Raw genomic sequence first — 23,953 nt, forward strand, 5'->3', positions numbered from 1 at the left:
CACTCACCCGTTTTGCGGAGCACAGAGCAACAAGCAGGGCCGTCTTAAGGGAAAGCAACTTGAGAGAGCACTGTTGTAGAGGCTCGAATGGGGGTGCGCAGAGGGCGCCCAGCACCTTAGCCAGGTCCCATTGAGGAGCGCCCAGCCTGACCGCCGGGCGTAAACGACTCGTCCCCGAAAGGAAACGGCGAAGAAGGGGGTGGCTGAAAACAGTCTTTCCAGCAAAACCTTCATGGCACGCAGAGATGGCAGATGCGTAGCCGCGGATGGTCGAAGGAGACATATCCATATCAAAGAGATACTGTAGAAACGACAGAATCTCCTCCACAGGACAACACGAAGGGTCCGAGGACCTCTGCGTGCACCATGATACAAACATATTCCAGCGAGAGGAATATAATTTGGATGTAGAAGATGCCCTAGCACCCTGGATGGTGCGCACCACGGCTTCGGACAGACCTCTATTCAAGAGCCTGACCCGCTCAGGTGCCAGACCCTGAGGGCTCCCGAGAGCACTGGGGGGTGTAGGATCGAGCCCTCCACTTGGGACAGCGCGTCCTGTCTGGACGGAATTGACCAGGGACGGTCCACCAGCAGCTGAATCATCTCCGGATACCAGATGGCTGAGGGGCGGTCGGGTGCCACTAGGATAAACCGAAGCCTCTCTGTCCTGATCCGAGCCAGCAGGCGCGCTATGCAGCGTTGCGGAGGGAACGCGTACAAGAGGCCCCGGGGCCAGGGGTGGTGCGCAAACGCGTCCATCCCCAGAGGGGGGCGATCCACTTGAGACAGGGAGAACCACAGGCGACAGTGTGCGTTCCGCCTGGATGCAAACAGGTCCACTTGAGCTTCCCCAAATCTCAGCCAGATGCGGGAGACCATGTCTGGGTGGAGGCGCCATTCGTCGTGATGGAGGCCGCTCCGAGACATCATGTCCGCGCCCACATTCAGATGACCCGGAATGTGGGCTGCAGCTAGGGAGCGGAGATGGGCACAAGCCCATAGCCAGAGCTGTGTCGCTGACCCGTTGGCGGGCAAACCAGGCCTGTAGGCTGCGCATGTGTAGCAGGCCCAGGGGAACCACCTTGTGAGCCGCGGCCATCATGCCCAGCAGGGACATGATGGCCCGAACCGGGCGCCTGCAGGGCAGCCGGCAAAGGTTGAGAGCCGAAAGCAGATCGAGAGCCCTCGAGTCCGAAATACGCGCTCTCATTGAGCGTGTGTCCATGACCAGACCCAGGTAAGAAACCTGCTGGGCTGGTCTCGGCGCGCTCTTCTTCCAATTCACCGCGAGACCCAGTCGCGTGAGGAAGGACACCACACGGACAGTGTGAGACCTGGCCAGTTCCAGGGACGACGCTAGAATTAGGAGGTCGTCTAGATAGGCCAGAATCCTGATGCCCTCCCTGCGTAGAGGCTCCAGAGCCGACTCCAGACATTTGGAGAAGGTGCGTGGGGCTAGAGCGTAGCCGAATGGAATCCTCGTATACTCGTACGCCTTTCCCAGAAAGCCAAAGCGGAAGAACTTCCTGTGCCTGCGAACGATCGGGACATGGAAGTAGGCATCCTTGAGGTCTATGCTCGAGCAGAAGTCCCCCGGTAGAAAGGCCTCGAGCAGACGTCTGGTGGTGAGCATGCGGAACGGGCGCTTGGCCACGTGCGCATTCAGCTTGCGCAAGTCCAAGATCGGTCTCACTCCCCCTGTCTTCTTGGGAACCAGGAAGTAACGGGAGTAAAAACCGTTCTGTTTGAGATCCTCCGGGACCTTGGAGTGGTGACACCACTCCCAATAATGCTCTGAGAGAGGAAGAGCAGGTAGTTGGGGGGCGTTGGCGAGGAAAGACTCGAATTCCCTCTCCGCCCTTACCGCCGCCGAGCTCGACCCGAGAGGGAGAGACACGGCCCAAGGAGGGCAGGGGGGGAAAGGGATGAGAAAAAATAGAAGAAAAATTTGTTGCCGCCTCGGGAGGCAAACCCGGGTCCGCCGATTGAATGGCAATTGCGCTAACCACTGAGCCATTCTGCTGTATGTTAAACCCTGCGCTCTCACTCATAGGAACCTGAGTGGAGCCCGGCATTTGCATACGCGGACGTTGCACCCTGAGCGGGGACGCGTTGGCAAGAAGACGCCGGGTAGGGTAAGCAAGACTGGAACGGTCAGGGAGGGCAGGAATCGAGACAGAGACGAGAGCCGGTGATCCCTGATGCGTGATCTTCTCGCTGCGAGCAGAATGAGACGCCGCCGCAGTTACATCTGTAACAACGGGCGAAGTATCAGGAAGCTCAGCAACCCGCGAGTGACGGGAGAGAGAGGAACCCGGCATCAGCATACGCGGACGTTGCACCCTGAGCGGGGACGCGTTGCTAAGGAGATGCCGGGCAGAGCAGGCGAGATTGTTTTGTTCGATATCGCCGTCGAGAGCGGCATTAGACACCCCCGCAATTACATCTGTAACAGGCGAAGTCTCAGGGCGCTCGACAACCCGCGAGTGGCGGGAGGGAGAGGAAACCGGCGAATGTATACGCGAGCGTTTCCTTGCCGGCGAGTGAAAGCAAACGCAATCTCGCCGGGCAGGACTCAAAGAGCAAAGGAGCTCCTGACTGGCGGGTAGCGGAATAGGAGACGACTCCGAAACCGCTAGCCGGCACTTAAGTCTATCAGAGCTGGCAGGTAGAGAGGAGCGAGAAGTTATACTTATAACACCCCGAACACACTCGCTATCCTGACAGTTACCAACAGAACCCCTATCCCTACAGAGAGTAGGGAAAGGAATAGAACGTGCACAAGTAAACACATTAGAGAACCTACCGGCTGCAGGGCGAGAATGAGGGAAAAGCCGCTCATTTGCGCCACTGCTTATATCCAACGGGGCTGGCATAGAGACAGGGAGAGCGTTCACCGAGTCTCTTATAGCCACCTTGCTCTTTTGGTGAAGGAAGAGACAGGGGCCGTGAGGGCAACGTTGCCACTCACAGCCCGCTCCACGCCTAGTCAGGATGGTCTGGGCTTCTTAGACGGCCAGAGAACGCTGAGTTTGGGAGCGGGTAGTCTACGACGCACCGGAGGAGGAGCAGGAGCTGAAGCCGTGGCAGGAGGAGCTGGGGCAGCAGCGGAGGCGGTGGCAGAGACATGACGGCGCTGGCGACGTTTGGCGGAAGAACCCTGGCGATGAGAAGAGGAGGAGGACCGTCGGGCAGATGAACCGGCTAAAGGAAGGTGCCAGGATAGCTCCTTCCGTCCCTCGTCAGTCTTCTTAAAAGACGCTATGGCCGTGTGGACGGCGTTGCCGAAAAAGCCCTCCTGGGAGAGAGGAGCGTTGAGGAGGGGTGCACGATCACACTCACGTAGAGAGGAGAGGGAGAGCCACAGATGACGGTGACCGACGACAGCCGACGCCACAGAGCGCCCAGCGCAGACAGTCTGGGCCTGGTTAGGGTGGAGGATAGCCTTAAGATTAGCTGCTACTTCCTCAACGTCACGTGACGACGGGGAAGATGAACGGTCCAAGATGTGGGAAGCCGCTGACGCGAGCAGAGCAACGTTGTTCGCCGTGGCCAGGGCTTGAGATCCCAGAACGTACACCTTGTCCCAAAGCTGTCCTGAAAAACGGTCCTTGGTAGAAGGCAAGGCAGGCTTCTTGCCGGACCATCCCCAGGAAGGAAGGAAGTGAGCGGCCAGCTCGGGTTCCAACGGCGGAGTGGCAGAGCTGATGGGGGCGAGACGACCCTGGACCTTGGTGAAAGTAGCGTAGGATCTGACAGGCGCCCTGGCAGAAGCTGGAGCAGACCAGGAACCCTCGGCGAGGCCCTTAAAACCACGGACTTCAGGAGCAGGGGAGTCCACCGGTTTCACTCGCTCAGCCCAGGAACCGAAGGACATATCCGAAGGCTGTTTAGGTGTAGGCAGAGGAGGCAAGGGCAGCTGGATGCGTAGAGCTGCTCTCTCAATCATACCCGCAAACTCCACGCGGAGAGGGGGCGGACGGAGAGAGGCAGCTGAAGAGAAGTCGTCCTCGAGTTCTCCCCGGAGAGAAGGAGAGACGTGGGAACCGCCACCACAGCCCACGTGGGAAGGGAGCGAGCTCACTTGGGTCAGGGGAGCGCGGCTCTGCGTAGAACCGTCCTCCACTGATAGCATGTCGTCCTCGTCGTTGTCCTCGCAGGAGCTCCTGTTCGATGTAGGCTGCCCTCTCTACACGTGTAGGGAGGGACAGGACGGCGCAGGAGGAGCAAGCCGGGGGATCAGTGAGACCGTCACGAGCGTGTGCCGGACCCAGGCAGGAAACACAAGCGGAGTGCGGATCCTGGTCTGAAGACCAACATTTGTTCATGTTGAGAACGTTGAGTTGAAGAAATTAGACAGCAAAAATATTCTCAGGCTGTAGAGTAATCAGACGAATTCAACAAACTGTTGCTGAATAAAAAGGGAGGACGTTCTCTGGGCTCACGGGTCATATATAGGGGCAGGCGTGCCCTGATTGGCTGATGCATCTTGCATAATGAGTTTTCAGTACGGCCGCTGACGCGGCACGGGTAAACCACTAGGGGCTAAAGCCCCTCTAGGGGGCGGAGCTCCACGAAATATAACTTGCTAGCCACAGTGTGTACTGTAACAAAGGCAAAACAGCATGTGCTAGCTAACACTTACTAGCCACTCTAGCTACTGGACTAGCAGCATACTTGTTCAGGCAACCAAAATAATTTTAAAACCATATATACATTGTTATTTTTGTAAGAAAACACTAAAGGTAAACTTAGTCTTTCTAGATGTAAAGCTAGGCAAGAACAATTGCGTAGCTAGTTAGGCAAGAACAAAGATGACTACACATTTTCAATTTATAAACTAACAACAATGTAAACATAATATTGCGTTACACAAAAAGGAAACATGTACTTACTTAAACGATGGTAGTCGATGACTTTGCTAGCAAGCAAACTGCAGGCTGTAACTCGCGATTGAGCGACGAACTGATGCGAATGTGTGTCCAAACCAACATGGCCGGTCGATTTTGAGAGTAGCCTTGTATTTAAAAGCGTCTTGCCCCCGGAGGACCGCGGTCCTTTAGACCGAGGCAACCGCCAGAGAAAATGAAGCAGTCAAGAAATCTCGCAAGAAATGGGAGTGACATAATCGGCGGCAAACGTTTCATCCCCGCCAGCAGGACGCACCTATAGCCGACAGCTTAGGGCCAGCGGCAAAAAGAAGCCGTGCGGATATTTTTTGCTAGCTGGGTTGGAGCACTTCAACCCCATGCCAATAGTGAAGAGGCAGACAGAAGGAGCTTACAGTAAATGAAAGTGAATTGATTTGAAAGCAATCAAATTAATAAATCAGTTTATTGTTCAGGCAAATCATTGTTTATACAATAAATAAAATGTTATAGATATCTAGATATAATTTTTTGTCATCAAACTTCCTGGATACTGTAGCAGGCTATGCTGCCTAACTTGCTAAAAGTAGCTACATATATACTTTAAACCAGCTTGAAGTCATTAAAAACATATGTTGTCATTTTTTAAAAGTACAAAATTAAGACCCTGACTAATATCTAAGCTACTCAAACCTAGCTAGCTCTGACAATCGTGATAACTGCCTTCATTTTAGTGTACATTTACATTGAACCTCCGTCCCTGAAATCGACAGTTGACTGTCCACTAGTGAATTAAAGGTAGAATTACATATTTTGTGAAATACTTTTAATTATATAAATTCAGTCATTGACACTTAACTTCCTTTCTTGACTGACACAAATGGAATGGAAATCTACAGTCAAAGATAAACTTTAGGAATGCAAGAGACACTGAAAAAGAGTGGCGATGGAAGAGAGAGAAGCAGATATTGCCAAGTAAGAGACACTGTTACATATGTTGCCTAAAGAATAGGTTAGATATTGTGAAAACATTTACACTCAGTTTTGAATTGAACTTGTTTTCTCCTGGTTTTTGTGTATTTTGGGGCTTACCTTGACTCAGACTCGTTTCCCCACTCTCTTAAACTAAGTTTGGGCTCAGTCTCTCGCCCCCTTCAATCTTGCTTGGCGTTCACTTGGTCTTGGTTAATGTGGACTCGAACACAACGCTGGTGATACCACACTCTGTTGAACAATAGTTTAGGAATCTTACAGGACAGGATACAATGTAATTTCCTAAATCCTTTCAATCTGTATGTTTGCTATTTTTTTTAGGCCATCTTGCGTTTGAGGCTAACTAGTGTTTCTGCACCTTGCAGTCCAGGCTCTATAGTTCAGCTGGTGAAGTAGTCTGTGAATACAAGTGACTGACTTCCACGATCAACAGTCCATTGTTATATTTATATTAATTATGGTAAGCATTCTTTGGTCATCCAATATAGAGGTTTTCTTTGGTGTACCAGATCATCTGCCATTGGTTAGCGAACTTGTGCTTTATTGTTCATAATGTACCAGAGAAGTCTATCTTTAACAGAAGCTACTAGCACACCTTCGTGCTGTAGTGTCTGAAATACTTATGGTATAATTTGGAGACCGTTAGGCTAGTTGGGAAGACTCTGCATCGTGTTGGTGTTCTAACTATGTTTTATATTGTAACTTTATTATTTGATTGGAATAAATTGTGTTACTTTGGAATATAGATTACTACGGCATTCCTTGTTCATCTCCATACTCAACTTGTAGTGCTACTGGTAATTACACACACTCATAAGTAGGTCTATGCGACCAGACTTGGAGTCCCTGGGTCCTGGAATTCTTGAAGCAGTTTGGTTAGGCCCAAGAACACATGACATTCTAGTCATCCCTGAGTCGTTATAATTAACTTTCTGCTAGACCCAGGAATACACGCCATTTTACTGTATGGTTTGTGTTAAATGACCTACACCTTATGGGCGCTTATGATAACTGATATAGGCACATACTCATACGTAAATCGAAGTGACCAGACTGATCATCTCTTGAGTTCCTATGTTTGCTACACCTTCCCTTGTTTTCAGGACTTGACTGATGAGGAGCATTGAGGATATAACGTAGGCCGTGAAACATATGATTTTTTAAATGTTTGGTTTGTGACAAAGGATTAGCTAGCTTTTCTAAGAACTTCCTGCATATCATCGTCATTGATGTTTGCGTATGTTTACAATTACAAACAATATTGAGTCAGATTATTAGATATTAAATTATCACGTAGGTATACTCATTTTTGCACTAATCTTCCCACCTGTCCACTCAGTAGCATTAGAAGTGTTTTACCTTTATTCCCCCCTACTACAGTAGCACACAGTGGACAAACTAAAACCAGTTTGCTCTCTCCGTATAAGCCTGGTAAATGGGCATGTGTGTATGTGTGTATATATATATATTGTGGCAAGCCCGGGGGTGTGGGCTTCCACGTCACCAGCACAATAACACAAGCCGGCACCAGGAGTACAGTTGAACACAGTTGGAAAGTTTATTAAGCACAATTCACAGCGTAGGAGGGGATTTTGTCACTACTTCACCATCCACTGCTTCAAGGTCCACACTCCATTCTCATCGTCTTCTATCCACGGGGAGTCCACAGGTAATCCGCCAACAGGTCCTCATCCAAATCAGTTCGGTACACAGGGGGTTAGTCAGCCAGTCCAGGTCACACCAAGTAGTCACACAGTTCTATATTTTCTCGTCACTTCTCTCTTCACACTGTCCCACCTTCTTCTACCCTCTCTCTCTCCCTAAAACCAGCTGCTTCCCTTTTACCCTCCAATACCTAATTACCCAATTAATCCCAGCCTGTCTGTGTCGGAAGAGGAAGTCCATATAAGGCTCGGGGGTGGAGCCAACGAGCCGCAAGATACCTTCCTTCAATCGCCACTCCCCTCACCTCTCCTTGTAATCTGCCACAATATGTATATATATATATAATATATATATATATATATATATATATATATATATATATATACATACATATTGTGGCAGATTACATATATATATATATATATATGTGTATATATATGTGTATATATATATATATGTGTGTATATATATATGTAGATGTATATGTATATATATATATGTATGTGTGTGTGTGTGTGTGTGTGTGTGTGTGTGTGTGATTACTTTAAATCCTCTGTTGAATATGAATCTCATTATGAACAGGCTGAAAGAGACATCATAAGTATCAGTTTCAATGTTAACTTATTCTTGCAGTGGACTACTGATCACACTTCATCATTTTCACTTTCAACCAGCTTCCTGTCACTCTGAAGTAATACAGTGTGTGGGCTTTGTAAAAACCCTGTTGTGCAAGTTTCCGTACCATTGTAACATCCTGTACCTAAGCAGTCATACTGTACTGACTTTGTTTTGAACCACCTCCATTTTCTATAAATCACATAGACTTATGGGGTGCATATTATATTGCCAATTTATAGGGTGCATAGTCTAAATTGGGTGCATTGAGTGCAGTGATACAATAGTGCTCAAAAGTAGTAAATGTAGTGTATAACGTGTCAGAATGGTGATTTATTTAGTGTTCTAACAAGTGGTTTTGTTTGATGTTTAACAAATGTGTCTTGGGGTTCCAGAATGTTAAATTCCCAGGCAATAAATAAGTGTTGTGTTAGCGGTAAGATGATTGGTGTTTAACAAATGGTGTTCGGCAATTCTATAAACCCCCCAGGATTTTTTCTACCGACAAGTGGTGCAACAGATGGCCTACAACCGGTGGTTGTTAACCTTTCATGTTTTATGGGTTGATTGGCGTGGTCTGTGTATTTAAACCGTGCAGACATCAGTGATGGTCATTCAGTGTTGCCTGAGTAAATTTACCTACACAATACAAAACAACGCGGATTGTGCAGCGATCAATGTTTTGGGTGAAACACTGTTGAAAGCTAACATCTTAAACGCAGCTCAGCGATTTGGTAAGAAATTACAAATGGACAGCAAAGATTCAATCAACATGCCAGCCCCGACAAAATGGTCGGATCGGTGGATACATCTTCAACCCAGAGATAGCGGAGGTGACATTTTATGAATTACCCGAAGGCCATGAGTTTAAGGCTGGTGTGACAGTCATAATTGATTAATTATTAATAATTGATTAATAATTGATAATTGATCAGATATAATTGATTATCAACGTGTTGGTGACAGTCCTGTCCTGCTGTTGAGAACTGTACATATTACAGGGAAAAATAACGAAGTTGTCACAGAGACGTATGACAAGCCACACTACGTACCTCTTAGTAAGAGTCAGTTTGATGAGATCTGTATTGAGATAAAATCTGATCAAAACCAGCTGGTTTCATTCGTAGTGGGGAAGGTGATAGTAAAATTACACTTCAGACCTGTCAAACAATATTTTAGATTATAAGATGCAGCCTCAGAAACTCTGCGATGATCCTCAAAGTTATGTTAAGTACTACACAAAACAGACCAGTAACGGTTTACCGGGGTATCATGGTAGCGCTGCAATGTATGGGGCTGGTCTAGGGGGCCTTTTCCGAGGGCTTTTCCGGATGGCAATACCTTTGTTGAAACGAGGGTTCTCAATAGCAAAACCACATCTGAAGAATGCGGCTAGAAATATAGTTGGCAATGTTGTCAACAGTGTTATGTCACGACAAACAAAACAGCAGGACGGATCAGGATTGATGGTTATGACTTGAGTTGTTAGAAAGAGACCACCTGGTAGGAGGAGCCAAAGAGTAAAAAATGCAAGAATGAGACAAAAACAAGAACCACGGTTAAAATAAGACACACTCAAAGGGAAAACCGAAAAGTTGATTAAGAATATATTTTAGAAAGATGGCACTCCTACACCGTATGTCTGGTGAATGTATGAAAACAGATTTGGATTTATTCACAGTTCCCTTCACACAGACATCTATTGAGAAAAATACTTATGTTGAAATACCGACCCTATCAGCAATATCAGACACAGCCCCTCTGGAGTTCTTTATTGCCGAGAATTGCGAAGACTACGTTGATCTAAACAATACTTTGTTCTACCTACGTGTAAAAGTCACTGAACCGGACAGAACTAATATTGATGCCGTAGCACGTGTTGGGATTATCAACTATCCGATAGCCACCCTATTTTCACAGGTTGATGTCTCCTTGAGTGATCGTTTACTTAGTCAGAGTAGCAACACATACCCCTACAGAGCCGTTATAGAGAGCATTCTGAATTATGGATGTGTTACATTAAAGACACAGTTTTCAGCTGGTTTGTTTTTCTAGGATGCCGCAGGTCACATGGATGTTACGGACCCTGCAGGCGAGAACGATGGACTCACAAAAAGGGCTGCCTATTCAGCGGATAGTACAGCATTTGAAATGATTTGCCCTGTTGATAGCTTTATCTTCTTTCAAGAGAAACTCATGTTAAACGGTGTTGACATAAGGTTAGGATGGTCCGCGGTAAAGATGAGTTCTGCTTTATGGGGGCCGGGGATGTGCGTTATCGTTTCCATATATTATCTGTGTCACTATTTGTCAAGAAAGTGTCTGTGTCGCCAGCCGTGAAACTTGGACAAGCTCAAGCACTACTCTCAACCACTGCCAAGTACCCAATTGAAAGAGTGTGTATGAAGACATTTAGTTTACCAGCTGTGGGTCGCGTTTGCAACCAGGAAAACCTATTTTTAGGACCTCTGCCAAAATGTATTGTCATCGGATTGGTGGTCAATGACAGTTTTACAGGAAGTTACACAAAAAATCCATTTAATTTCAAACATTATAATTTGGAGTTTATGGCTATGTTGGTCAGCAATTTCCTAGCAAACCATTCCAACCAAATCATTTTACCAAAGCATAAAATAAAAACACATTAAAATGGAAGCCATTTTGTGGGGTCCGTGTTAGGGGGTACAAAGAAAGCTTTGGTTGGTGTTGTGGAAATTTCTTTATACAATGTATTCTCACTGATTAAAGGACTGAGTCCCACTGTTTAGATAGGTAGAGGAATGTGGGGGATCTGGTATTTGCATAGGGGGCATCTATTGTCTGTCCAGATGCAGATCAATGGGTTTTAGGACAGGATAGGAGAAGATACACAACAGGGGGCAGTAAGGTCAGTTGGCCCCTTTGGGTAAACACAACAGTAAACATTATGGCAGGAAGGATAAGGTGGGGGAAGATAGCATTTGACTTGTGTGATAGAACAAAGGGAATGTGTTTGATTGACATGAGACAGATGGCAGCATCTTACCACATTCTATGTAATAAATACTGTTGAAATGATGTTTTATTTAGAGACTATTCACTGTTACTTTGTAACCTGCGTATTCTCTCCTTGCAAGTTATTAAAACCGTTTATTGCTCAATTGATTTTTCCTGTCTTACCTACCATTTTAATAGAACTGTTTTGTACTTTGTAAATTGCCATCACAGTTGGTTGAAAACCAGTTGCTGGGGGAGTGGCAAAATCATCCATTGTGTCGCCAGACGTTTGTTTATACAAATAGATTTTACTCCTTACAAGCGCATTTGGAATAGTTGTAAAAGGCATGTTGAGACCTGTAAAAACACGCCCCACCCCAATGGCCTTCTATGTTCAACAATTTTATTGGTAGCTGTCACACTTTTAACCAGATCCAACAGGTGCGAACCCTTGATTATCTCTCCTTTGAAAATGAATATGCCATTTGAAGTCCATGAAGTCAAATCTTTAGACCTGTGCATACAATCTTTTAGAATATATTCTACATTCCTTCGCCTCGCAGGCACATTATCCAAAATGTCATCAACAATGTTAACATTTCGGTCAACAGTTTGCTTAGTCTCAGTCACATTCAATACATCAGACTCAGTCTCAGACCCAGGTAGACTTAAAGTAAGTGTATTTGTATCAAGCTCCCCCTGTCTCACAACAGTCAAAAATATTTGTAAAATGGCAGAGTATCTTCTAGCTTTCTCATGTAAATCCATATCAGGCTTCAACAGTATATTGCGAATCGATGAGTCCAAATCATTTTCAATAGATTGTCTTACATCATTGCTAGTCATTTTGGATTCTCACAGTTTTTCTAACTGATGTTGTGGCACAACAAACCTTTTCTGAGCATGATCTATGTTGTTTAACCCTGTCTTGATGCAGTATATTTCAGCGCCTATCACAGAGTGATAGAATGAGTTAGGTTAAAGCTGATTCTAAAATAACTTTTCTATGACTTAAATAACATCTTCAAAAGTGGTAAATGTCTACGAATGTGTTTAAACATAATCAAACTTTCTTAGGAACGTACACAACAGGCCAATCCCCTGAATATAAACCTGTTCTCAGACGGTAGTCTTCTGGTGTTGTAGCTTTAAAGTCAATAAGTAAATAACCAAAAGGCGGATGTGTTGCATCTTTAAAACTCTCCATGAAGAATCGAGAAAGACTGGGGTATATCTGTCTGCCTAAAATATTAATCTGCTGATTGTCGTAAGTGTTTTTAAACAAGATGAGGTAGTTTGTGTTCAAGTTAATAGTTCTACTAGATTTGCCTTTAACAAATATGTTTTGGACAAGGTAAATTGCACTCAGGTTACGGTGGTATGAATATTGTGTGAAAACTCTCTCCATCTCCAAACTCTCTGATGCACTTCATTAAATCATCAATAATTAAAAGGTTGTTTTTCTGAATCGGTAGCAGATTGTCATCACACAGCGATGTTGTTAGACCTTATATAAAAGTAATCTCCAACATTTCGTCATACAGCGGTTGCCAACATGAATAAACCCAGACAATATTTTGAATTTCTTTGGAGAAAACAATGTCAGCATTATCCAACAACATCTTCACAAAATATGTTTTACCCAAGTTACTGGGGCCACTAATGACACAGCTGAATGGGTGTTGAAGTCCCGGATCAAAACCGCTATCCATCCTAGAATGTAGTTTAGTACCCGTAAGGCCTTGTGCTGTAATCAGGGAGCAGTACACAACTCTGAAACGCTTACACACTACTCAGTTTTTCAACGTGAATGTTCTTTTATCTCTAGCGATTGTGTCTGCATTAGCAAGGACGTGATCCTCATCACCACCCTCACCCCGTACAAAGTTATCAACCAGTCGTGTCAGCGTCTCCAAATTAACAATTGTGTTGTGTTGTAGCTGTTGAGTGTAATGCCTTTTGCTTTGAGACAGGTCAGACCTTTAACGGTTTTGTAACTGTATGTCTTTGACCCGCCACTAACATACATGTGTACCAAAATAATTTTTTTAATAAATTTTTTTTTATGTAAACCCCAACCGCGACACAATCAACCTATACATATTGTCTGGCCGGCCCAGGCCATGGCCGTTCCTTCAAAATGTTTGCTGTAGTGTTGTGTTGGACTACAAACCGTGAAACACGGGATGATTTTCCACATACATATACTACAGTTTCTAATAGTGGTTATTAGGGGATCATTACTACAGGGCAGATCTGATCTTAAGCCCAATCTCTTGTTAAAATGAAAAAAGGTGCTGAAACTCTCCAAATCATAAGTCCCGGCTCCTTTACATCTTACAAGTTGCTTCCCACATGTAACTCTGTGCTTGTGGAAAAACACCATGCTACAAGCACTTTGTAAAACCCACCAATTGTATGCCATCTGTTGTAGCACATGTTAAAAACCCAGGGGGGTTTATAAAATTGCTGGACCCTGGCACCCTTTTGTTGAACACCAATCATCTTACCGCTGACACAACTCTTATTTATTGCCTGGGAATTTAACATTCCGGAACCCTAAGACCCATTTGTTAAACATCAAACAAAACCCACCTGTTGTAACACTAGTCTGTTTTACTCATCAGGCGTTGTAAAACATCAAACATGGACACATCAATGTAATCACAAATTACAAAGTCACCAGACATACATACGTTACTTCAGAAGTCCCACCCTAACACACGTCATACAGGAAGTCCATACGTCACAACGGAAGTCCTACCCTACAAACCGGATGTCCAGCCCACCTGTCAAATCAATCTGGAAGTCCCGGCCTCCAGGGTCATAAATCACATTATACCATACACATTATACCCTACATTTACTAATCTCATATGTTTGCATACCCTGGGAGAAATTGTGAAATCTTGCCATTGATTTTGAAAATATGACTGATCATATGAAGCCATTTATTATGACATAGTTGTTTGGCTCCTTTTTAAATCATAATGATAACAGAATTCACCTAAATGGCCCTGATCAAAAGTTTACATGAACTGAATGTTTGGCTTTTTTACAAGGTGACACACACAGGTGAAAATGGCAACTAAAGGTGAATTTCCTACACCTGGATTTTTAAATTGCAATTGGTGTCTGTGTATAAATAGTGAATGGGTTTGTTAGCTCTCACGTGGATGCACTGAGCAGGCTAGACACTGAACCATGGGGAGCAGAAAAGAATTGTCAAAACACCTGCATAACAAGATAATGGAACTTTATAAAGATGAAAAAGGATATCAAAAGCCTTGCAAATGCCAGTCAGTAGTGTTCAATCACTTATTAAGAAGTGGAAAAATCCGGGATCTCTTGATACCAAGCCAAGGTCAGGTATACCAATAAAGATTTCAGCCAAAACTGCCAGAAGATATGTTTGGGATACAAAGAAAAACACACAGGTAACCTCAGGAGAAATACAGGCTGCTCTGGAAAAAGACGTTGTGGTTGTTTCGGGGAGCACAATACAACGATACTTGAACGAAAATGAGCTGCATTGTCGAGTTGCCAGAAAGAAGCCTTTACTGTGCCAAAGCCACAAAAAAGCCCAGTTACAATATGCCCTACAACACCTTGACACAGCTCTTGCCACACTGTAATTTGGAGTGACGAGACCAAAATAGAGCTTTACGCTCACAACCATAAGCGCTATGTGTGGAGAGGGGTCAATAAGGCCTATAGTGAACAGAATACCATCCCCACTGTGAAGCATGGTGGTGGATCACTGATGTTCTGGGAGTGTGTGAACTCTAAAGGTAATGGGGAATCTTGTAATAATATAATTTTTCCAGAGCTGTATATTACCAATTCTCCAAGAGTATGCAAACTTTTGAGCACAACTGTATATTGCTTTGTATTATTTTGCGTATGAATCTTCAGTTTGGCATATCATTGTGGGTGATAGCTATAGATAGTTATAAATATAGATAGAAAGATGTAGGTATAGATATACAGTACCAGTCAAAATGACACCCTGCCAATGCGGGTCTTTAAGTCAACTGTTACCACTTATTTTTTCCACTCCTTACCTCTTTTGACCTCACCCGTTCCCAGTAAACCCCTACTCACAAAGCAGGCAATGCACTTAATCTAATCTTTACTCAATGCTGTCGGTCGACTAATCTCACCATTACCAGTCATCTGACCACTTCTTTGTCTCCTTCTCTCTCCTCAACCCCTACACTGTCACTTCCCATCCATTACGTGTCATGTTCTCTCCCCGACTGCTCTCTCTTCCTCCATCCTAAGATCTCTCCCATCTCCTAAATCCTTCTCCATTCTATCTCCAGACTCTGCCTCTTCCATCCTACTCTACTCATTTTCCAAGTCCTACAACCGTCACTGCCCCTTTTCCTCCCAGTCAGCTGGGCCGTCCTTTCCTCCATGGGTTAATGACTCACTGTGAGCTCATGAGTGGGCGTCAGGCAGCGCAGTGAAAATGGAAGAAACTGCAGAATGACTTAGCAATTCCTCCTCCTCACTTGTTTTCCTGCCTGTCTTCTGCTAAAAACACTTTCTATCACTCAAAATTCCAAGCTTCTTCTAAGCTCCACGAAACCTCTCCACCTTCTCCTAATTCCTTAACCCTCCACCTTCCTCCTCTGCCATCGTCCCATTCTTTCTCCACCATCATCCCTTTCTTTTTTTTTTATTAACCACTTTCAAAAGAAAGCCACCCGGAATCATGCCTTCTTGATCCTATCCACTCCTCCTATTTGTAGACCATCTTAGGACACCTCCCATCACCTCTTAGCTGAGCACTGGTTGTGTCCCCGTGGACTTCAAGATGGCCAGTGTTGCTCTCCTCTTCTAGAAAACAACACTTGACCCTATGATTTCAAAACATACAGGCCAGTATCCCTCGTCTTTCCGTTCCAAGACACTTGAGGGCACTGTCTCCAACCATTTCTTCTTACCTCTCAGACCCCCCCCCCCCCCCATCCTCAGTGTAACTGAGACTCTTTGAACTGGCCAAGTTACATCTCCCCTCTGTTCTCATCCTCCTTGATCTTTTTGCCTTTGACACTAAACCATCACATCCTCCTTTCCACCCTTTCAGATATGGGCATCTCAGGCTCTGGTCACTCTTAGATTAACTCCTACTTGGCAGGGCACTTTTACCAGGTGACTTATAGAGGATCAGTGTATGCCGTACAGCCTCTTACTAATGGTGGTCCCCAAGGATCTGTTCTTGGTCCTCTCTTCTGTCTACACACCAAGTCTCTTGGCTCTGTCATATCCTCACATGGTCTTTTGTATCACTTCTATGCACATGACATGCAGCAATTTTTCCTGCTGAATCCCGGGTTACTACATGAATCTCTGCCCACTGGGCTGATCTTGCCGCTCAAATGTCCACTGCAAGGTCAGTTAACTTCCACCCTAGCTTATGACATGCGTCCTAAGTCTGGAACAGTCATATCGATCAATCGATATGACAGAATAACTTTTTATGTTGCCACCCGGCGGTTCCTAACGCTCAACAATATTTATAGTCGTGCTTATTTAGAACCGGTTCCCTCACTGAGCCTGAGGTACTGAAAGTCGCCCCTATCGTACTTGCGCTGGCTTTAAATATCCTTTAGGTCCCCCTATGGTCCATTTAAACTATTTTCTGGTTTTCTCCAAGGTGTGGGTATTTCCCAGCTGTAAATCACAGACCCTTTTTAAAATCATATCTAACTAATGCTGATCTTCTGTCTGTCTGGGCGTTCTCCGCTAAGGCAGGTTCAGAGATCAGATCTTTTTATGGTGGGGACTCAAGTTTCGTATTCCTTCTTGGGAACAAATCCCTGGTCAACCCACTTATTTTTTACCCTAACATATACTATCAAAAATATAATATACTTACTTTGTAGTAAACCCAGGACAAACACCTCAAGGAATTAATATATTTTTTACCCAACCTTGCAGCAAACCAGTACCACACACACTCTCACCGACGATCGCGTCTACCCCTTTCTCTCAGTTGCCTGCAAGGGACCTGAACGGGGAACTGATATTGTCTCTAGGTCTAAGTTTTTATTTATGGAGGTCGCAGAATCTCACTGACTACTAACTCTAGTAAAAACATGGCTGCGGCTCAGAGGCAGAGGAATTATGATCAAGCATTTGACAATCACACCCACAGAGACCAAGAGGGAGACAGAGCTCTTACATGTTCCTACCTTTATTTAGTCAATTAAGGTAGGAACCTTTTCTGCTACAATAAACACGAAAAATACAGCCTTTAGCCATTCATTTTATATTACTTCGTTAACATATTGTATGTGATGTGTGCTCTTAGTGAAGAGCTACAACAGACCTTTTCAATGTGTTTGGCTGATATAATGTGATCTACATGAACATTTTGCCTGTACAGCACTTGAATTTCACAACCTCCCAAGCTCCAGCACAAATCTCTTGCATGACACTGGTTGACTCAACATCTTTCAGGTTCTGCAAATAAATATGAACATTCAAGATATGGGCCACACATTATAACAAATAATTTTGTTTAAGTTATACACTTTAAAAGACTACAGTTATGTAGCAACATTTCACCTCAGCTCCATGGTTGACCTTTTCTGATTCTGATCCTGGTTGTATGATCCTGCTGGCTGTCTAATACTGCTGACAGGAACCCCTGTGACGATCACCATCTGATCCTGTACTGTAAACTAGCAGCAATATAGGTACAATTATTGAATATTATAGAAACATATATGAGTAATAAGCTTATGAATGGTGGCATAAGCACACTACAACTATGTAGTGAGAATGAAGAACAAATATACACAATATATACGCAAGAAGATAAATAATTGATATACATAACATTGTACACTAGCAGCAGTATAAAATTAGTACAGTAAACTAGCAGCAATATTGGTGATGGTATTGAAATTATAGATATGGCAAGTCTGGCAATTATATACATAACAATGTATATAAACTAATGTATTAAAAAAAAAAATCTAATGTCTCATAGCTAGCTAGCTATAGCACTCACTTTGTCTTTGCATAAAAAACACCCGTATAACTTAAGTATTGTTTTGGCTGGTGTTATCTTGGTCCTAGCTGTGAGTGAGGTGAACATGGTGTAATGTACTATGTAAACTGTTTGCTAGCAAGCTAATATATATTTTGCAACTACTGTTCAGCCTAACTACACCATACATGGTTGCCGGTTTTAGAAAAACACTGATAGATAAGACAAATATCTACCTCATTCATTACCCCTCGTCGGTGTGGAAAGGCCTGCAGGTACTCACCAACTACAGGGGACCACCCCACCCACACTGCTGGATCTCGATGACTGGCTGACGAGCTGAATGTTTTTTATTGTAGATTTGAGAGGCCCCCAGTCACACCTCTCCCCCACTCCAGCACCAAAAGGGTATACGGTAGCTCTTTCAGAGGCAGAAGACCAGGAAGTCTCCTGGCCCAGATGGTGTCACCATCCTGTCTGAAAGTTTGTGCTGAAAAACTTGCCCCCATCTTTACATATATCTTTAACAGATCACTGGAGCTGTGTGAAGTTCCTTCCTGCTTCAAATGCTCCACAGTTATACCCATCCCCAAAAAAACCTCCATCACTAGATTGAATGACTACAAACCTGTCGCCTTCACATCTGTGGTCATGAAATGATTTGAAAGATTAGTGTTGGGCCACCTGAAGTACATCACAGGCCCCATGCTAGACCCCCTGCAGTTTGCCTACCAGGCTAACAGGTCTGTGGATGATGCTGGCAACATGAGACTGCACTACATCCTGCAACACCTTGACTCTCCAGGGACATGTGCAAGGATCCTGTTTGTGGACTTCAGCTCAGCGTTCAACATCATCATCCCAGAAATCCTCCATACCCAACTTATCAGGCTCACTGTGCCAGCCTCCACCTGTCAGTGGATTACAAACTTGCTGACCAACAGGAGTCAGCAGGTGAGGCTGGAGAACACCACATCCAGCACCTGAACAATCAGTACCGGCGCCCCCCAGGGGTGTGTGCCCTCCCCACTGCTCTTCTCCCTTTACATCAACGACTGCACCTCAAGAGACCCATCTGTCAAACTACTGAAGTTAGCAGATGACACCACGGTTATCTGCCTCATCCGGGATGGTGACGAGTCTGCCTACAGACGGGAGGTTGAACAGCTGGTCCTCTGGTGTGGTCAGAACCACCTGGAGCATAACATGCTCAAAACTGTGGAGATGACATTGGACTTCAGGAGGAGCCCCCCGACTATGCCCCGTCACCATTCTCAACAGCCATGTGTCTGTAGTGGTATCCTTCAGGTTTCTGGGATCCACTATCTCTCAGGATCTAAAGTGGGAGCCCAACACATACGGCATCATTAAAAAGGCCCAGCAGAGGATGTACTTCCTTAAGAATCTGGATCTGCCACGAAACTGGACAGGAACAGATTACAATGGAAAAAAAAATAATTGGTGCCAACCTGCCCTCCATCCAGGACTTAAACAAAACCAGAGTCAGTAACAGGACAGGAAACATCACTGCAGACCCATCACACCCTAGATACAACCTGTTCCAGCCCCTCCCCTCTGGTAGGCGCTACAGAGCACTGTACGTCAAAACAAACAGACACAGGAACAGTTTCTACCCACAGGCCATCACTCTGATGAACAGTCAACTTCAGACACCTAGTGCCAGATACAATCCCTGTATTACAACCCAGTAACTCTGACCCTGTCTACTACTTATTATTTTGTCATCCTGTAATTCAGTGCTGTACATACTGTATATATACTGTATATATCATAACCACCTACCTTATGTTCATTACACCTGCACAAAAATTACTTATTTATTCATTCCAGCACCGTTTGCGCTCTTCTCCATTACACTATATATATGGATCACATCCACCGTCATTATGTAAATAATAATACATTCATAACAAATATATATTTCCAGCACCCTTTATACCTTGCTCATTGAACTATTGTCTCATCAGTCTTACTATGTTGTTGTTTTGGTTTATTATGTGTATTTATGTGGGCTGCATATTGCAGCCGGTGACTCTTGTTGAGTGACCTTTGTTTAGTTTTTTGAGCACATCGTGAGCCTGTATTATCCAGAGTCAAATTCCTCTTGTGTACACATACCTGGCGAATAAAGCTGATTCTGATGTTAATTAAGATAATTAGCTCGAAGTAATGTCAGCTAGATCACCAAAAACATTCCTGAGCCAGAGATCAATGTTGCTAGTAGCAACATAGCCTTTACTCTACCTTAACCAGACCTATCCAGCAACTACAGTACCTTAAGCAAAGGGCCTACGTGTGGTCCTAAAGCCAGTCTGATTTGAATTATGCATTTGCTTACCTTACTGCCACTACACTGTTCTAAAGAGTTTCAGATTTTCATATAATAGAGTTGGGGGGGTCAAAATGCCATTTTAAAAATGTGTGTGTGTGGGGGGGGTATTTCCCACTCATGTATAATGAAACCTACGCCCCTGAGACGACCAAAAATCAAAATGGTCATCCTTTATGTACTAAATCATCCACCATTTACAAAATACCATCAGCAGCCCCAGGGTGGTACTGTGACACAGCAAACAGACTGTGTTGGCAGCGTAAAATTACGTAATTTTGTTAGTTGAATGAGAATGTATGATAAACTATAGCAGATTATATGCATTTTAAAAGAATGTAGTCTATTCATGTATTGTTTGTTTAAGTTTATAAACTTCTGTAGTTAAGTTGGCAAGATCGCTTGTTGACTCCACAATCTGTTAGATGGGGCTGCTTATACAAGTAACTATATTGAAGTCTAAGACACAAAGCAAAGGTTTTGTGTATAGCCCATCGAGTATCTGCTGTTTGAAAGCAAAAACCAGCTAATAAGTGTCCATAACATTTCCAATAATTTAATGAGAAATTGGAAATAAAATCCCAAATATATGGAGATTTTATTTCCAAACACCAGCAACAATTGCATATGTATTTCATATCCATTGAGTTGCATTGTGGCCAATGGGGTGGGCGGAGTAAAACACCAGCAACAATTGCAAATACAGAGTGCCCCTTGATTTCTTTGCATATAATCATTCTATAGAGTCTCCTGAACATTTCCTACAATACATTCACCGCGGCGTATAGAACAGTTTTTTTTTTATAGGCCAATATGTATTTCATATCCATTGAGTTACATTGTGGATCTAGGATGGGTGGAGTAAAATGCCAGCAACAATTGCAAATACATAGTGCCCCTTGATTTCTTTGCATATAATTATTTTATAGAGTCTCCTGAACATTTCCTAGAGTACATTTTTACAATATACACTAAGCAAAGTGTCAAAATAGATACATTTAATATTATTAAAATCGCGTTTTACCGCAGACTTCTATTTTGAAGGCAAAATCCGAAAACCGGAAGTCTTATTGTTGCTACGGAATCTCTAATGTTGCCGCTAATGCGGGTGATGGCCTTAAGTAAACCGGAAAATTATATGCCGACATCTGGCTAAAGCGGACGTTTGTCCATACGCTTGTGCACCGAGCCTATTGTTCAAGTTCTCCCACTTAAAAAGATGAGAGAGGACTGTAATTCTCATTATAGGTACACTTCAACTATGAGAGACAAAATGAGGGGGAAAAAATCCAGAAAATGAATTTATTAGTATTTGGTCACCTACAAACAAGCAAGATTTCTGGCTCTCACAGACCTGTAACTTCTTTAAGAGGCTCCTCTGTCCTCCACTCGTTACCTGTATTAATGGCACCTGTTTGAACATGTTATCAGTATAAAAGACACCTGTCTTTTATACCTCAAACATTCACACTCCAAACTCCACTATGGCCAAGACCAAAGAGCTGTCAAAGGACACCAGAAACAAAATTGTAGACCTGCACCAGACTGGGAAGACTGAATCTGCAATAGGTAATAGGCATGGGCATTTTTGTCAATTTCTTATTTCAATCCTTGATAGGTCTCAAAAAACGAGTACTTGGGGGGCGGGGCTTATTCGGGGGAGGTGGCGGGGCGTGTCCGTCATGGAGACAATGATCACAATTCAATATTTTAGCAATATTTTGGATTACATTAGCACTTCCTGATAAACCAAAATGTTATTTTACAATATATTAGCTAAAATGACACATTAGTCAGAGTAAAACTGACTTAAATTACTGAACAACACATGATTGATGAATACTGAATACAATATAAAGGATATGTTCTTCATCATAAAAATGAACACACATGATGCTTTTAAACTACTTTATTCAACAGAAAATAAAACACTTAAGTGTTAGGCTACTTCAGCAGCATATTTCAACTGTGCTTATGAAACAACAACAAAAACGAACAGCTTAGTTTTTTTTGAAAGCTAAAGGAAAAAAAGTTTAACAATTAACGACACTTTGGGTATAGTCTATAAAACAGACGGAATCATTTATTAAAACAAACAACAACAAAAAGAAAAAAAATTCTGTATAGGCTATTTACCACGACTGATGAAACTTAAACATAGACTACAGCCTACATTTTGCTGTTCAAAAAGATTAGATGGTCTACGTGCTCAGGCGAGAGGCGTGTGCAGAGTCTATTCACAATTAAGCCGGCGGTGGAAAAAACGCGTTCCGCTGGAAAAGATGTCGCAGGAACAGCTAGGTACCACTGGGCAATGATACTCGGCTTTGTAAAGCGATTCTCGTTCAGCTTCCACCACAGTAGAGGATCCTGATTTACAGTGATGCATGGCTCGCTAAAGTAGCGCTCGATTTCAGTGTCACGCGAACAAAAATCACTCGCGCCGTAATCTTCACCGAAAAGAGTGTCGAGGGGGAATCATCGTTTTTATGATCGATCGTCGCAGTCAGGTTCGAGTACAAGAGTGATCGAGTACTGTGCCCATCCCTAATAGGTAAGCAGCTTGGTGTGAAGGAATCAACTGTGGGAGCAATTATAAGAAAATGGAAGACATACAAGACCATTGATAATCTCCCTCGATCCGGGGCTCCACGCAAGATCTCACCCTGTGGGGTCAAAATGATCACAAGAACGGTGAGCAAAAATCCCAGAACCACACAGGGGGACCTAATGAATGACCTGCAGAGAGCTGTGACCAAAGTAACAAAGGCTACCATCAGTAACACACTACGCCGCCAGGGACTCAAATCCTGCAGTGCCAGACGTGTCCCCCTGCTTAAACCAGTACATGTTGAGGCCCATCTAAGGTTTGCTAGAGAGCATTTGGATGGTCCAGAAGAGGATTGGGAGAATGTCATATGGTCAGATGAAACCAAAATATAACTTTTTGGTAAAAACTCAACTTGTCGTGTTTGGAGGAGAAAGAATGCTGAGTTGCATCCAAAGAACACCATACCTGTGAAACATGGGGTGGAAACATCATGCTTTGGGGCTGTTTTTCTGCAAAGGGACCAGGACCACTGATCCGTTTAAAGGAAAGAATGGGGCCATGTATCGTGAGATTTTGAGTGAAAACCTCCTTCCATCAGCAAGGGCATTGAAGATGAAACGTGGCTGGGTCTTTCAGCATGACAATGATCCCAAACACACCGCCCGGGCAACGAAGGAGTGGATTCATAAGAAGCATTTCAAGGTCCTGGAGTGGCCTAGCCAGTCACCAGATCTCAGCCCCATAGAAAGTCTGTGTTGCCCAGCGACAGCCCCAAAATAGCACTGCTCTAGAGGAGATCTGCATGGAGGAATGGGCCAAAATACCAGTAAGTGTGTGAAAACCTTGTGAAGACTTACAGAAAACGTTTGACCTCTGTCATTGCCAACAAAGGGTATATAACAAAGTATTGAGATGAACTTTTGTAA

The 23,953-nt window shown here is 44.0% G+C and overlaps 1 protein-coding gene across 1 annotated transcript; it reads right to left on the minus strand.

Annotated features, from left to right (window-relative positions):
• Positions 1-2,964: 2,964 nt before the first annotated feature.
• On the minus strand, positions 2,965-4,153 carry LOC117593283. Its single transcript, XM_034287641.1, has 2 exons — positions 3,773-4,153; positions 2,965-3,280 (listed from the first exon to the last, which is right to left on the minus strand). Exons 1-2 carry the CDS (start codon positions 4,136-4,138, stop codon positions 2,993-2,995), a joined length of 654 nt encoding a protein of 217 aa, XP_034143532.1. The 5' UTR covers positions 4,139-4,153; the 3' UTR covers positions 2,965-2,992.
• Positions 4,154-23,953: the final 19,800 nt, after the last annotated feature.

Source organism: Esox lucius, chromosome 2, assembly GCF_011004845.1.
Source record: "Esox lucius isolate fEsoLuc1 chromosome 2, fEsoLuc1.pri, whole genome shotgun sequence".
In the NCBI taxonomy this organism is placed as follows: Eukaryota; Metazoa; Chordata; class Actinopteri; order Esociformes; family Esocidae; genus Esox; species Esox lucius.

What these genes read in the sequence shown, in the direction of transcription:
- LOC117593283 (XM_034287641.1), bottom strand. Translation starts at nt 4,138, where the DNA reads ATGCTATCAGTGGAGGACGGTTCTACGCAGAGCCGCGCTCCCCTGACC. An exon ending in CCTGGTCTGCTCCAGCTTCT is followed by an intron (nt 3,281 to 3,772) that starts GCCAGGGCGCCT and finishes TTCGGCAACGCC; the next exon opens with GTCCACACGGCCATAGCGTC.